At 44.7% G+C, this 14,221-nt stretch overlaps 1 protein-coding gene across 1 annotated transcript in view; it reads left to right on the forward strand.

The window, feature by feature from the left end:
• LOC311108300 (neuroglobin-like) overlaps positions 1-13,074 on the forward strand; it is a gene marked incomplete at both ends in the record, with an annotated part of 29,084 nt that extends 16,010 nt beyond the window's left edge. Inside the window, 4 exons of the mRNA XM_084150927.1 lie at positions 4,115-4,222; positions 7,824-7,944; positions 8,328-8,408; positions 12,952-13,074. Of these exons, the coding sequence (XP_084007053.1) occupies positions 4,115-4,222; positions 7,824-7,944; positions 8,328-8,408; positions 12,952-13,074 (433 nt within the window). The remainder of the gene's footprint in view (positions 1-4,114; positions 4,223-7,823; positions 7,945-8,327; positions 8,409-12,951) is intronic.
• Between the last annotated feature and the right edge of the window lie 1,147 nt (positions 13,075-14,221).

Raw genomic sequence — 14,221 nt, forward strand, 5'->3', positions numbered from 1 at the left:
AGAGGTTGGAGTCTGTTTGATTGAGTGTGTGGACAGGTGTCTTTTATACAGGTAACAAGTTCAAACAGGTGCAGTTAATACAGGTAATGAGTGGAGAACAGGAGGGCTTCTTAAAGAAAAACTAACAGGTCTGTGAGAGCTGGAATTCTTACTGGTTGGTAGGTGATCAAATACTTATGTCATGCAATAAAATGCAAATTAATTACTTAAAAATCATACAATGTGATTTTCTGGATTTTTGTTTTAGATTCCGTCTCTCACAGTTGAAGTGTACCTATGATAAAAATTACAGACCTCTACATGCTTTGTAAGTAGGAAAACCTGCAAAATCGGCAGTGTATCAAATACTTGTTCTCCCCACTGTATATATATATATATATCCCACTGACAAAGACATGATCAGTCTATAATTTTAATGGTAAGTTTATTTGAACAGTGAGAGACAGAATGACAACAAAATAATCCAGAAAAACGCATGTCAAAAACGTTATCAATTGATTTGCATTTTAATGAGGGAAATAAGTCTTTGACCCCTCTGCAAAACATGACTTAGTACTTGCTGGCAAAACCCTTGTTCGCAATCACAGAGGTCAGACGTTTCTTGTAGTTGGCCACCAGGTTTGCACACATCTCAGGAGGGATTTTGTCCCACTCCTCTTTGCAGATCTTCTCCAAGTCATTAAGGTTTTGAGGCTGACGTTTAGCAACTCAAACCTTCAGCTCCCTCCACAGATTTTCTATGGGATTAAGGTCTGAAGACTGGCTAGGCCACTCCAGGACCTTAATGTGCCTTCTTGAGCCACTCCTTTGTTGCCTTGACCGTGTGTTTTGGGTAATTGTCATGCTGGAATACCCATCCATGACCCATTTTCAATGCCCTGGCTAAGGGAAGGAGGATCACACCAAAGATTTGACGGTACATGGCCCCGTCCATTGTCCCTTTGATGCGGTGAAGTTGTCCTGTCCCCTTAGCAGAAAAACACCCCCAAAGCATAATGTTTCCACCTCCATGTTTGACGGTGGGGATGGTATACTTGGGGTCATAGACAGCATTCCTCCTCCTCCAAACACTGCGAGTTGAGTTGATGCCAAAGAGCTCCATTTTGGTCTCATCTGACCACAACACTTTCACACAGTTCTCCTCTGAATCATTCAGATGTTCATTGGCAAACTTCAGACGGGCCTGTATATGTGCTTTCTTGAGCAGGGGGACCTTACGGGCGCTGCAGGATTTCAGTCCTTCACGGCTAAGTGTGTTACCAATTGCTTTCTTGGTGACTATTGTCCCAGCTGCCTTGAAATCATTGACAAGATCCTCCTGTGTAGTTCTGGGCTGATTCCTCACCATTCTCATGATCATTGCAACTCCACAAGGTGAGATCTTGCATAGAGCCCCAGGCCAAGGGAGATTCACAGTTCTTTTTTGTTTCTTCCATTTGCGAATAATCGCACCAACTGTTGTCATCTTCTCCCCAAGCTGCTTGGCGATGGTCTTGTAGCCCATTCCAGCCTTGTGTAGGATAACAATCTTGTCCCTGACATCCTTGGAGAACTCTTTGGTCTTGGCCATGGTGGAGAGTTTGGAATCTGATTGATTGATTGCTTCTGTGGACAGGTGTCTTTTATACAGGTATCAAGCTGAGATTAGGAGCACACTCTTAAAGGGAGTGCTCCTAATCCCAGCTTGTTACCTGTATAAAAGACACCTGGGAGCCAGAAATCTTTCTGATTGAGAGAGGGTCAAATACTTATTTCCCTCATTAAAATGCAAATCAATTTATAGCATTCTTGACATGTGTTTTTCTGGATTTTTTGTTGTTATTCTGTCTCTCACTGTTCAAATAAACCTACCAATAAAATTATAGAATTATCATTTCTTTGTCAGTGGGCAAACATACAAAATCAGCAGGGGATCAAATACTTTTTTCCCTCACTGTATATATATATATATATACCGGTCAAAAGTTTTAGAACACCTACTCATTCAAGGGTTTTTATTAATTTTTACTATTTTCTACATTGTAGAATAATAGTGACGACATCAAAACTATGAAATAACACATATGGAATCATGGAGTAACCAAAAAAGTGTTAAACAAATCAAAATATATTTTATTTGTGAGATTCTTCAAATAGCCACCCTTTGACTTGATGACAGTTTTGCACACTCTTGGCATTCTCTCAACCAGCTTCACCTGGAATGCTTTTCCAACAGTCTTGAAGGAGTTCCCACATATGCTGAGCACTTATTGGCTGCTTTTCCTTCCCTCTGCGGTACGACTCATCCCAAACCATCTCAACTTGACATCATGGGAAAATCAAAAGAAATCAGCCAAGACATCAGAAAAATTATTGTAGACCTCCACAAGTCTAGTTCATCCTTGGGAGCAATTTCCAAACGCCTGAAAGTACCACGTTCATCTGTACAAACAATAGTATGCAAGTATAAACACCATGGGACCACGCAGCCGTCATACCGCTCAGGAAGGAGACACGTTCTGTCTCCTAGAGATGAACGTACTTTGGTGCGAAAAGTGAAAATCAATCCCAGAACAACAGCAAAGTCCAGTGTCAAGATGCTGGAGGAAACAGGTACAAAAGTATCTACAGTAAAACGAGTCCTATATCGACATAACCTGAAAGGCCGCTCAGCAAGGAAGAAGCCACTGCTCCAAAACCGCCATAAAAAAGCCAGACTACGGTTTGCAACTGCACATGGGGACAAAGATCGTACTTTTTGGAGAAATGTCCTCTGATGAAACAAAACTGTTTGGCCATAATGACCATCGTTATGTTTGGAGGAAAAAGGGGGTCGCTTGCAAGCCGAAGAACACCATCCCAACCGTGAAGCATGGGGGGTGGCAGCATCATGCTGTGGGGGTGCTTTGCTGCAGGAGTGACTGGTGCACTTCACAAAATAGATGGCATCATGAGGAAGGAAAATGATGTGGATATATTGAAGCAACATCTCAAGACATCAGTCAGGAAGTTAATGCTTGGTCGCAAATGGGTCTTCCAAATGGACAATGACCCCAAGCATACTTCCAAAGTTGTGGCAAAATGGCTTAAGGACAACAAATTCAAGGTATTGGAGTGGCCATCACAAAGCCCTGACCTCAATCCTATAGAAAATGTGTGGGCAGAACTGAAAAAGCATGTGCGAGCAAGGAGGCCTACAAACCTGACTCAGTTACACCAGCTCTGTCAGGAGGAATGGGCCAAAATTCACCCAACTTATTTTGGGAAGCTTGTGGAAGGCTACCCGAAACGTTTGCCCCAAGTTAAACAATTTAAAGGCAATGCTACCAAATACTAATTGAGTGTATGTAAACTTCTGACCCACTGGGAATGTGATGAAAGAAATAAAAGCTGAAATAAATCATTCTCTCTACTATTATTCTGACATTTCACATTCTTAAAATAAAGTGGTGATCCTAACTGACCTAAGACAGGGAATTTTTACTAGGGTTTAATGCCAGGAATTGTGAAAAACTGAGTAGAAATGTATTTGGCTAAGGTGTATGTAAACTTCCGACTTCAACTGTATGTGACAGGTTTGCTGAGTTGCATTTGATCGTTTGTGTAATATGTGACATTGCTTAGATACAGACATGGATAGAGATGACAGAGTATTGTTGACACATTGTTAGAAAGTAATACTATGGTCCTTTGTAGCTCAATTGGTAGAGCATGGCGCTTGTAACGCCAGGGTAGTGGGTTCGATCCCCGGGACCACCCATACGTAAAAATGTATGCACACATGACTGTAAGTCGCTTTGGATAAAAGTGTCTGCTAAATGACATATTATTAAGATCTACTCATAACAAAACATAGATTAACCCTATGAGAAAACATAGATTAACCCCATGATAAAAAATGGATTAACCCCATGATAAAAAATGTATTAACCCCATGATAAAACATAGATTAACCCCATGATAAAACTTAGATTGGACATCACTTCCAAAGCTCAAATGTGCATTTGAAACCTATAAAGAACAAAATCTGTATTTTCCCCACTGTGTGTGGCGAAATTAATAGCATACAGTTTGTTCATCTATTAATCGTGACCTCGAGTGTGCTCACAAGTAGTGCCCGTTGTCATGGTAACAGGTTGTTTGAGACCCATCCAGAATGCAAGAACGTCTTCTTCCTGTTCCGTGACGTGGAAGACCTGGAGAGGCTGCGGAACAACAAGGAGTTACAAACTCACGGCCTACGGTCAGTGACACCCTTCACCTCCTCCCTCAATCTTTCTTTATCTCCTTTCTCCCTCCTGCCATTCTACCTCCTCCTCTCACCCTCTCACCCTCTCATCATCACCCACTTGTCAGCTCCCAGGCAAGCTCTGAGCACATCCAGAGACGCGAGTGCAGAAACTGTGAGGACGGTGGGTCCCTTATTTCTTATTGTCTTGGCACACAGTCAACTAGATTCAGAGAAGGCGTGAGATTGCACCAAGATATTGCTTTTTTTTAAATAGTAAATGAATAAGATTGGGTCTAGGAAGCACAGCTGTTTGTTTGTTTCTTGTTTATTTGGATCCCAATTAGCTTTTGCAGAGGCAGCAGCTATTTTTCCTGGGGTCCACAAACAACACAAAATATGACAACACACACACTGATAAACTGATAGACAAGGACAGTCACACACATTTATAATACAATGATGTACAAACAATACAACAATAAAACAACAACAACAACAACTTATACAAACAGTAAAACTACTAAAATGACGTGTATGTTAGTGTGTCTTTGTGTGCGCGTGTGTTTGATTGTGTGGTTAGAAGCTGGTTAGAATATGAGATGGCACTCCACAGACCACATGCACAGAATACCTTACCCTGCATTCACATGATAGCTACATTTCCAATGTAGTATAACTAGTATAATCTCATGCACCTTCGAGTGTCATCATTGTCAGCATAATACGTCAGTCGGTTTCCTGAAACAAAGCGGTAAGATGGCGCCGAAGGTTTCTACTTTTTCTAGTGTTTTTTTGTAGCGTTTTAACGCAAATTTTCTTACAATACTTAATAAACCCGGGCAGAACTATTGGAATATGAATCGCTATTGGAATATGACCCCCCCCCCCCCCTGTACCCTGTAATTACACCTGCAACTCTGTAAATTTTTACATTTCTAATCTAAATCTAATCTAATCTGCCTGTTCTTGAGCTGAGCGTGAGTGGACTGAAATTACTTGTCTTGTACCTGCTGCGGCCCTGGCAAAGAGGAGACATTTAACCCAGTGTCTGCTGTCTACGTTTCTCACAGCGACCCACAACACACGTCGCACAGGACACTGACCGTAAGCGAGGCATCAAAGGGTTGCCAATGCTAACGCTATAGCTAATTAAGCCGCAGAGCGGGTTGTGGCTATTAATTCAGCAACAGGGTGCCTGGGAGTGGGACTAAACACACACTGTTGAAAGCTAGGTTTGCTATCGCCAGCGTCAACTTGTCACGCTCGTCTAATGAGGAGGACCAAGGCGCAGCGTTGAAAGTGAACATAGTATTTATTAGACTGATCACACGATCAAAATAACTGACGAAAACGTGATGTCTCTGGTTACATAAACAAACCAAAATGAGAACAAGAAACCACAACACAAAGTGAAAAGACCGATAGTTAAATATGGCTCCCAATCAGAGACAACCAGCTGACACTCGTTGCCTCTGATTGGGAGTCACTCAGGCCAACATAGATATACAAACATAGACTTACACACCCTGGCTCAACATAACATAGTCCCCAGAGCCAGGGCGTGACAGTACCCCCTCCCAAAGGCGCGGACTCCAACCGCGCCAAACAACCACAACAGGGGAGGGACCGGGTGGGCACTCCGCCTCGGCGGCGGATCCGGCTCCGGACATGACCCAGGCACGGGTTGTGCTGGACTGACGACGCGCACCCCTGGCTTGGTGCGTGGAGGAGGAACGGGCCTTACCAGGCTGACGACGCACACCGTAGGCTTGGTGCGTGGAGCAGGGACAGGCCGGACTGGGCTGACGAAGCACACCACTGACTTGGTGCGGGGAGCAGGAACGGGCCGGACCGGGCTGACGAAGCGCACCCCTGACTTGGTGCGGGGAGCAGGAATGAGCCGGACCGGGCTGACGACGCGCACCACTGACTTGGTGCGGGGAGCTTGGACGGGCCGGACTGGGCTGGCGACGCGCACCACCGACTTGGTGCGGAGAGCAGGAACGGGCCGGACAGGGCTGGTGACGCGCACCACCGACTTGGTGCGGGGAGCAGGAATGAGCCGGACCGGGCTGACGACGCGCACCACTGACTTGGTGCGGGGAGCTTGGATGGGCCGGACTGGGCTGGCGACGCGCACCACAGACTTGGTGGGAGTGGCAGGAACAGGCCGGCCCGTACTGGGAACACACACCACTGGCCCTACGTGGGGATCAGGAACAGGCCGGACCGGACTGGCAACACACGCCAGTGCCTCTCGCCGTGCCTCTACAACCTCCTTCCCCCTGGTGACCAGTGACTCCCGTAACCTGGCGGCCTCCTCTGCCAACCCGCTGGACCGCTCTATCGCGGCCTCCTGCTGCCCCGACGTCGTGAGCCCCCCCCTAAAAATTTTCTGGGGGTCTCTCCTCCCCGTGGGCCAGGCCTCCATCGTTCTCGCCAGACTCTCACCCCACTGCTCCAAAGTCCAACCTCTCTCCTCTTCTCTTGGCTTGGCCCAGTCGAGACTCCTACTCCACTGCTCCCAAGTCCACCCTCTCTGCTCCTCACTAGGCTGCTTGGTCCAGTTCTGGTGGTTTCTTCTGTCACGCTCGTCTAATGAGGAGGACCAAGGCGCAGCGTTGAAAGTGAACATAGTATTTATTAGACTGATCACACGATCAAAATAACTGACGAAAACGTGATGTCTCTGGTTACATAAACAAACCAAAATGAGAACAAGAAACCACAACACAAAGTGAAAAGACCGATAGTTAAATATGGCTCCCAATCAGAGACAACCAGCTGACACTCGTTGCCTCTGATTGGGAGTCACTCAGGCCAACATAGATATACAAACATAGACTTACACACCCTGGCTCAACATAACATAGTCCCCAGAGCCAGGGCGTGACACAACTTCAGTTGCTTCTCAGTATGACAGGTTTTTAAAGGCTCTCTGATCTCTTTCTTTGACTAAAAGGTAGAAATGTCTACTCTAAAGTAGTGGGACTACAACTTAGTCACAGGGGTACTGAAAAGTTCCTTGAGATCTTCTGATGCAGAAGTAGTTCTGATGGCTTGGTTAGTTGAAGCGTGGTGCTAGGAATGGGGCCCATATAACTAGCTACATTCAAGTCTTTATCTTACAACCTAGACATGTGTACTGTGTATTTAACTATCTAGTTGTAACTGCTTGAGAGCATGGGGCCTCTAACCTGACCAGCATTATCATGAGATACACTTGGTGCCTTCAGGAAAACAAACACATGAGTGTCTAGCGCTAGTCAATCAGTTGCTAATGTGATAGGCCTACTTGTAGCTCAGTTGTTAGAGCATGGTGCTTGCAACGCCCGGGTTGTGGGTTCGATTCCCACGGGTGGCCAGTATGAAAAAATTGATGCACTCACTAACTGTAAGTCGCTCTGGATAAGAGCGTCTGCTAAATGACCCCCCCCCCCCCCAAAAAAAAAAAAAACAGATGTCTCCTTCCCCTTTCCCTAAATGTCCCTTTAGCTAACAACACAGAAGCTTGCTACTTTGCATTGGCCGATGTCACGGTTTGAATGTTAGTGTGCCTTTCTACTTCTGACCCTATTTACCTCTGACAATGGCATTTCTTCATGTCTTGAAGGATAATGCACTTCATTGAGAAAAGCGTGGCCAGACTTAATCAGATGGAACAACTGGACCAACTGATCCTAGATCTGGGCAAGAGCCACTATCGTTACAACTCCCCACCGAAGTACTACGTGGTAGGTGTTCAGTCTGGTTTCTGGCTAATGTAATCTTGTTCATTTATGATCTTAAAGGCTAAACTAATCCTAGATCAGCACTCAAAATATTCCATGGCTAGAAAATAGAGTTCCAGTACTACCTTTGCTTAACAACAGAGCGTGGACTTTCACAGAACATTCATCACTACAGGACTAGGGATGATGTGTGCAGATATTCTTGGAATCCATCCAGCTTTAATCTTCTCTGTCTAGATAATAACTGCATGATAACGTAATGGAAAATCTGTCTTGTTATTTTGTTGGATGTTGGATCATCAGATAATTCTGAGTCTATTGCTCTCTGTTTATCAAACATTTATGACCTTCCAGGGCACTAATTATGTCCTCTGGGTTTATTCCAGTACGTGGGGACAGAGTTTATTCGAGCCGTCCAGCCAATCCTGAAGGACAACTGGACCCCAGAAGTGGAGGAGGCTTGGAAGGTAAACAGTTGATGGGAACATTCCCATCCCAGCTAGCAACCATGGTGTGACGATGACAATGAGCCACCCGTCTCAGTTCCATTAACTCTGTGGAGAAGCTATTTAATGATTAAAACTGGGTAACACTACTTTATAAGGCCTTAAAGGGCAATCTGAGATTGGTATATCCAGTTTTGGACTTTTAAATTAAATATATATAGCCATTGATTCTTGAAAAATATAACATATAAATGCCTCATAGGCTTAGTTCAACTGTCTAACCCCATCAGAACCGAAAATATAAGCTTGCTTTACTCCAAATGTAATTGTAAATGAAGACTGTATAGACTTGGTCTTTTACCAAATAGGGCTATCTTCTGTATACCCCCCTACCTTGTCACAACACAACTGATTGGCTCAAACGCATTAAGAAGGAAAGAAATTCCACAAATTAACTTTTAAGAAGGCAAACCGGTTAATTGAAATGCATTCCAGAAGAGTGTGCAAAGCTGTCATCAAGGCAAAGGGTGGTTATTTGAAGAATCTCACAAATAAAATATATTTTGATTTGTTAAACACTTTTTTGGTTACTACAAGATTCCATGTGTTATTTCATACTTCTGATGTCTTCACTATTATTCTACAATATAGAATATAGTAAAAATAAAGAAAAACCCTTGAATGAGTAGGTGTTCTAAAACGTTTGACCGGTAGTGTATACCCATTGATTCTTGAAGAATATAACATATAAATTCCTCATGAGCTTAGTTCCACTGTCTTACCCCATCAGAACCCAATATAACCTTGCTTTACTAAATTTGTAAACAATTAATTGTAAACAAAGACTATAGCTTTAAAATGGGTTAAAACCATAGAGATCCTATTAAATGACGTGTTTAATACTATCATTGTGATTGCATGGATCGTCTGTCCTTGCATACATAGCTCATTTCGCCAGCTCTATCTCTCAGCCATTTACAGTGCAGGAAAAAAATATTTGATCCCCTGCTGATTTAGTACGTTTGCCCACTGACAAAGACATGGTCAGTCTATAATTTTAATGGTAGGTTTATTTGAACAGTGAGAGACAGAATAACAACAAAATAATCCAGAAAAACGCATGTCAAAAATGTTATAAATTGATTAGCATTTTAATGAGGGAAATAAGTATTTGACCCCTCTGCAAAACATGACTTAGTACTTGGTGGCAAAACCCTTGTTGGCAATCACAGAGGTCAGACATTTATTGTAGTTGACCACCAGGTTTGCACATATCTCAGGAGGGATTTTGTCCCACTCCTCTTTGCAGATCTTATCCAAGTCATTAAGGTTTCGAGGCTACCATTAAAATTACAGACTGATAATTTCTTTGTCAGTGGGCAAACGTACAAAATCAGCAGGGGATCAAATACTTTTTTCCCTCACTGTACCCAAAAAAGTGGCAGGGTGTCGGCTTTGTGGTTGTTTGATTGTGTTCAGATCTAGCTGACCACTTCAGAGCCTGGTTCCTCTCTAGGTTTCTTTGTAGGGTCCTGCCTTTCTATGGAGATCTCCTAGCCACCATGCTTCTACATCTGCATTGCTTGCTTGCAGTGGGCAGCGTCATCAGCACTCCTCCCACAAGTCTCCAGAAAACTTGTGTTTTGGGACGAGAGGCACCTTTTCATTATAACGTTGGAGGACATATGTTCCTAGCGTGTGAGGAATGTGTTTGCTGGCCTCATAAATGCTAGCCAGCTAGCTAATACTGTATTTAGAAAAACTATTTTTTGTTTGGCTAGAGTTATGCTAACCCGTTTGCAACCCCTTTAGCGTTCCTTGCTAGCTTGCTGGCTAGCTACAGAGGTTAGCTGGCTAGTTAGCTACAGTAGTTAACTACTGCCATAAGTTGTTGTGTTATTATCATATTTGGCCTATTCCACTGTTTATAGAATGCATACTGGCATTTGAATATAGAGTGGGAAAAGGGAATCTGGACACACAGTAGACACATTTAAATGTAGGTGTAGATGCATGACGCGTTCAGAATTCCATGATCAGAACTCTATGATCAGAATACTAAAGCTGTATGAACTGTCAAGCCTAGACACGGCCTTGGACTCATTGTCAGATAATGATCAGGAAAGGTCCTATCACAAAAACACCTGGGCCTGAATGGCCTTAGGCAAGGGAATGATGGATTAAATTATACAAGACAGGCATCTTCAGACATAGACCGTGCATCCACATGATGCTTCTGAAATTCCAATTAGCACTTGAGACTGAATCTTGAACAGTACTTGTTCTTGTCTCAACCAATGAAACCATAGAGACAGAAAGACACCACTTAGTAACACAATTACACTGAACAAAAATATAAACGCAACATGTAAAGTGTTGGTTTCCATACGCACAAAAAGCTTATTTCTCTCAAATGTTGTTCACAAATTGGTTTATATCGCTGTTAGTGAGCATTTCTCCTTTGCCAGGATAATCCATCCACCAGACAGGTGTGGCATATCAAGAAACAGCATGATCATTACACAGGTGTACCTTGTGTTGGGTACAATAAAATGATATTTTAAAATGTGCCGTTTTGTCAGACAACACAATGCCACAGGTGGCTCAAGTTTTGAGGGAGTGTGCAATTGGCATGCTGACGGCAGGAATGTCCATCAGAGCTGTTCCCAGAGAATTTAATGTTGATTTCTCTACCACAAGCCACATCGTTTTAGAGAACTTTGCAGTACGTCCAACCGGCCTCACAACCGCAGACCATGTGTAGCCACACCAGCCCAGGACCTCCACATCCGACTTCTTCACCTGCGAGATTGTCTGTGACCAGAATAATTTCTGCACAAACTGTCAGAAACCGTCTCAGGGAAGCTGATCTGTGTGCTCGTCATCCTCACCAGGGTCTTGACCTGACTGCAGTTTGGCGTCGTAACCGACTTCAGTGGGCAAATGCTCACCTTCAATGACCACTGGCATGCTGAAGAAGTGTGCTCTTCATGGATGAATCCCGGTTTCAACTGCACCTGGCAGACAGCGTGTATGGCGTCATGTGGGTGAGCGGTTTGCTGATGTCAACGTTGTGAACAGAGTGCCCCATGGTGGTGGTGGGGTTATGGTATGGGCAGGCATAAGCTTAAGCTAGGGCGGCAGGTAGCTTAGTGGTTAAGAGCGTTGTGCCAGTACCCGAAAGGTCGCTGGTTCTTATCCCCGAGCCGACTAGGTGAAAAATCTGCCGAAGTGCCCTTGAGCAAGGCACTTAATCCTAATTGCTCCTGTAAGTCGCTCTGGATAAGAGCGTCTGCTAAATTACTAAAATGTAAGCTACGAACACAATTGCATTTTATCGATGCCAATTTGAGATACCGCAACGAGATCCTGAGGCCCATTGTCGTGCCATTCATCCGCCACCATCACCTCATGTTTCAGCATGATAATGCACGGCCCCATGTCGCAAGGATCTGTACACAATTCCTGGAAGCCGAAAATATCCCAGTTCTTCCATGGCCTGCATACTCAGACGTCACCCATTGAGCATTTTTTGGATGCTCTGGATCGACGTATACGACAGTGTGTTCCAGTTCCTGCCAATATCCAGCAACTTCACACAGCCATTGAAGAGGACTGGGACAACATTCCACAGGCCACAATCAACATCCTGATGAACTCTATACGAAGGAGATGTGTCATGTTGCATGAGGAAAATGGTGGTCAAACTAGATACTGAATGGTTTTCTGATCCACACCCCTACCTTTTTTTAAGGTACTGTACCTGTGACCAACAGATGCATATCTGTATTCCCAGTCATGTGAAATCCATAGATTAGAGCCTAATGAATTTATTTCAATTGACTGATTTCCTTATATGAACGGTAAAATCTTAGAAATTGTTCCATGTTGTGTTTATATTTTTGTTCAGTGTATATTGTATTGTTTTGAATAGGTTGAGCCCAGGCTTACATCTCCAGGATGTTCAAGGCCTTTGTCCTTGCATTTTTTTTCTTCATAGTTACAACCTTTATCAGGTTGGCATTTAGCTATAAGGGCACATTTGAAATCCAGAGTTGTGCTGAAAACATGTTGCCAGTATGCTGTTTAATTATTTTTTTCTGCGTTGTTATTCACTAAGTAAAAGGCTTTCTAAGCTTTTTTTTGTCTCCATGAACATGAGCACCATGATCATCCAGGGGAAAAACTGTAAGCCCTGAGCATTTTCAATGTTTTGCTGTGCTAATGGTACAAGAGAGAGATGTTCCGTTTTTGACTCATTTCATTCAGACATATCAAAAGGACAGCAATGTATACTGTCCAGCAGCGGTTCCCAACCTTTGTCGGTTACTGTACCACCACCTGAATTTTGCTCTGCCCGGAGTACCCCTGAAGTACCCCCTCATGTGCATTTTAACAGTAGGCCTATGGTCTCATGAGACTTCTCAAGTACCCCGTATGGATAGGCCAAGTACTCCCAGGGGTCCTAGTACCACTGGTTGGAACCACTGCTGTATTTACCATATAATGGAGCAGTAGATGTCTATTCCATGTCTTCTGTGTTGACCTTCATGTTGTCCTACAGACGTTGTTCCTGTACATCTCCAGTATCATGAAGCAAGGCTATCTGGAAGAGGAGAAGAACCAGAGGAACGCAATGGCCAACACCAGTAGAGAGAGACCAGAGAAGAGGCTCAATGTCATCTAGGAGCAGCCTACTCCCCAGTCATCTAGGAGTAGCCTACTCCCCAGTCAACTAGGAGTAGTCTACCTCCCAGTCAACTAGAAGTAGCCTACCCCCCAGTCATCTAGGAGTAGCCTACTCCCCAGTCAACTAGGAGTAGTCTACCTCCCAGTCAACTAGAAGTAGCCTACCCCCCAGTCAACTATGAGTAGCCTACACCCCAGTCAACTAGGAGTAGCCTACCCCCCATTCAACTAGGATTAGCCTACCCCCCATTCAACTAGGAGTAGCCTACCCCCCATTCAACTAGGAGTAGCCTACCCCCCATTCATCTAGGAGCAGCCTACCCCCCAGTCAACTAGGAGTAGCCTACCCCCCATTCAACTAGGAGTAGCCTACCCCCCATTCAACTAGGAGTAGCCTACCCCCCAGTCAACTAGGAGTAGCCTACCCCCCAGTCAACTAGGAGTAGCCTACCCCCCAGTCAACTAGGAGTAGCCTACCCCCCAGTCAACTAGGAGTAGCCTACCCCCCAGTCAACTAGGAGTAGCCTACTCCCCAGTCAACTAGGAGTAGCCTACCCCCCAGTCAACTAGGAGTAGCCTACCCCCCAGTCAACTAGGAGTAGCCTACTCTCCAGTCAACTAGGAGTAGCCTACCCCCCAGTCAACTAGGAGTAGCCTACCCCCCATTCAACTAGGATTAGCCTACCCCCCATTCAACTAGGAGTAGCCTACCCCCCAGTCAACTAGGAGTAGCCTACTCCCCAGTCAACTAGGAGCAGCCTACTCTCCAGTCAACTAGGAGTAGCCTACTCCCCAGTCAACTAGGAGCAGCCTACTCTCCAGTCAACTAGGAGTAGCCTACCCCCCATTCAACTAGGAGTAGCCTACCCCCCAGTCAACTAGGAGCAGCCTACTCTCCAGTCAACTAGGAGTAGCCTACCCCCCAGTCAACTATGAGTAGCCTACCCCCCAGTCAACTAGGAGTAGCCTACTCTCCAGTCAACTAGGAGTAGCCTACCCCCCAGTCAACTAGGAGCAGCCTACTCTCCAGTCAACTAGGAGTAGCCTACCCCCCAGTCAACTATGAGTAGCCTACCCCCCAGTCAACTAGGAGTAGCCTACCCCCCAGTCAACGTGATTCATTAAGACTCAAGTAAAGTATAGGC

The sequence above is a fragment of the Coregonus lavaretus genome, assembly GCF_964263955.1.
Source record: "Coregonus lavaretus genome assembly, chromosome: 33".
In the NCBI taxonomy this organism is placed as follows: Eukaryota; Metazoa; Chordata; class Actinopteri; order Salmoniformes; family Salmonidae; genus Coregonus; species Coregonus lavaretus.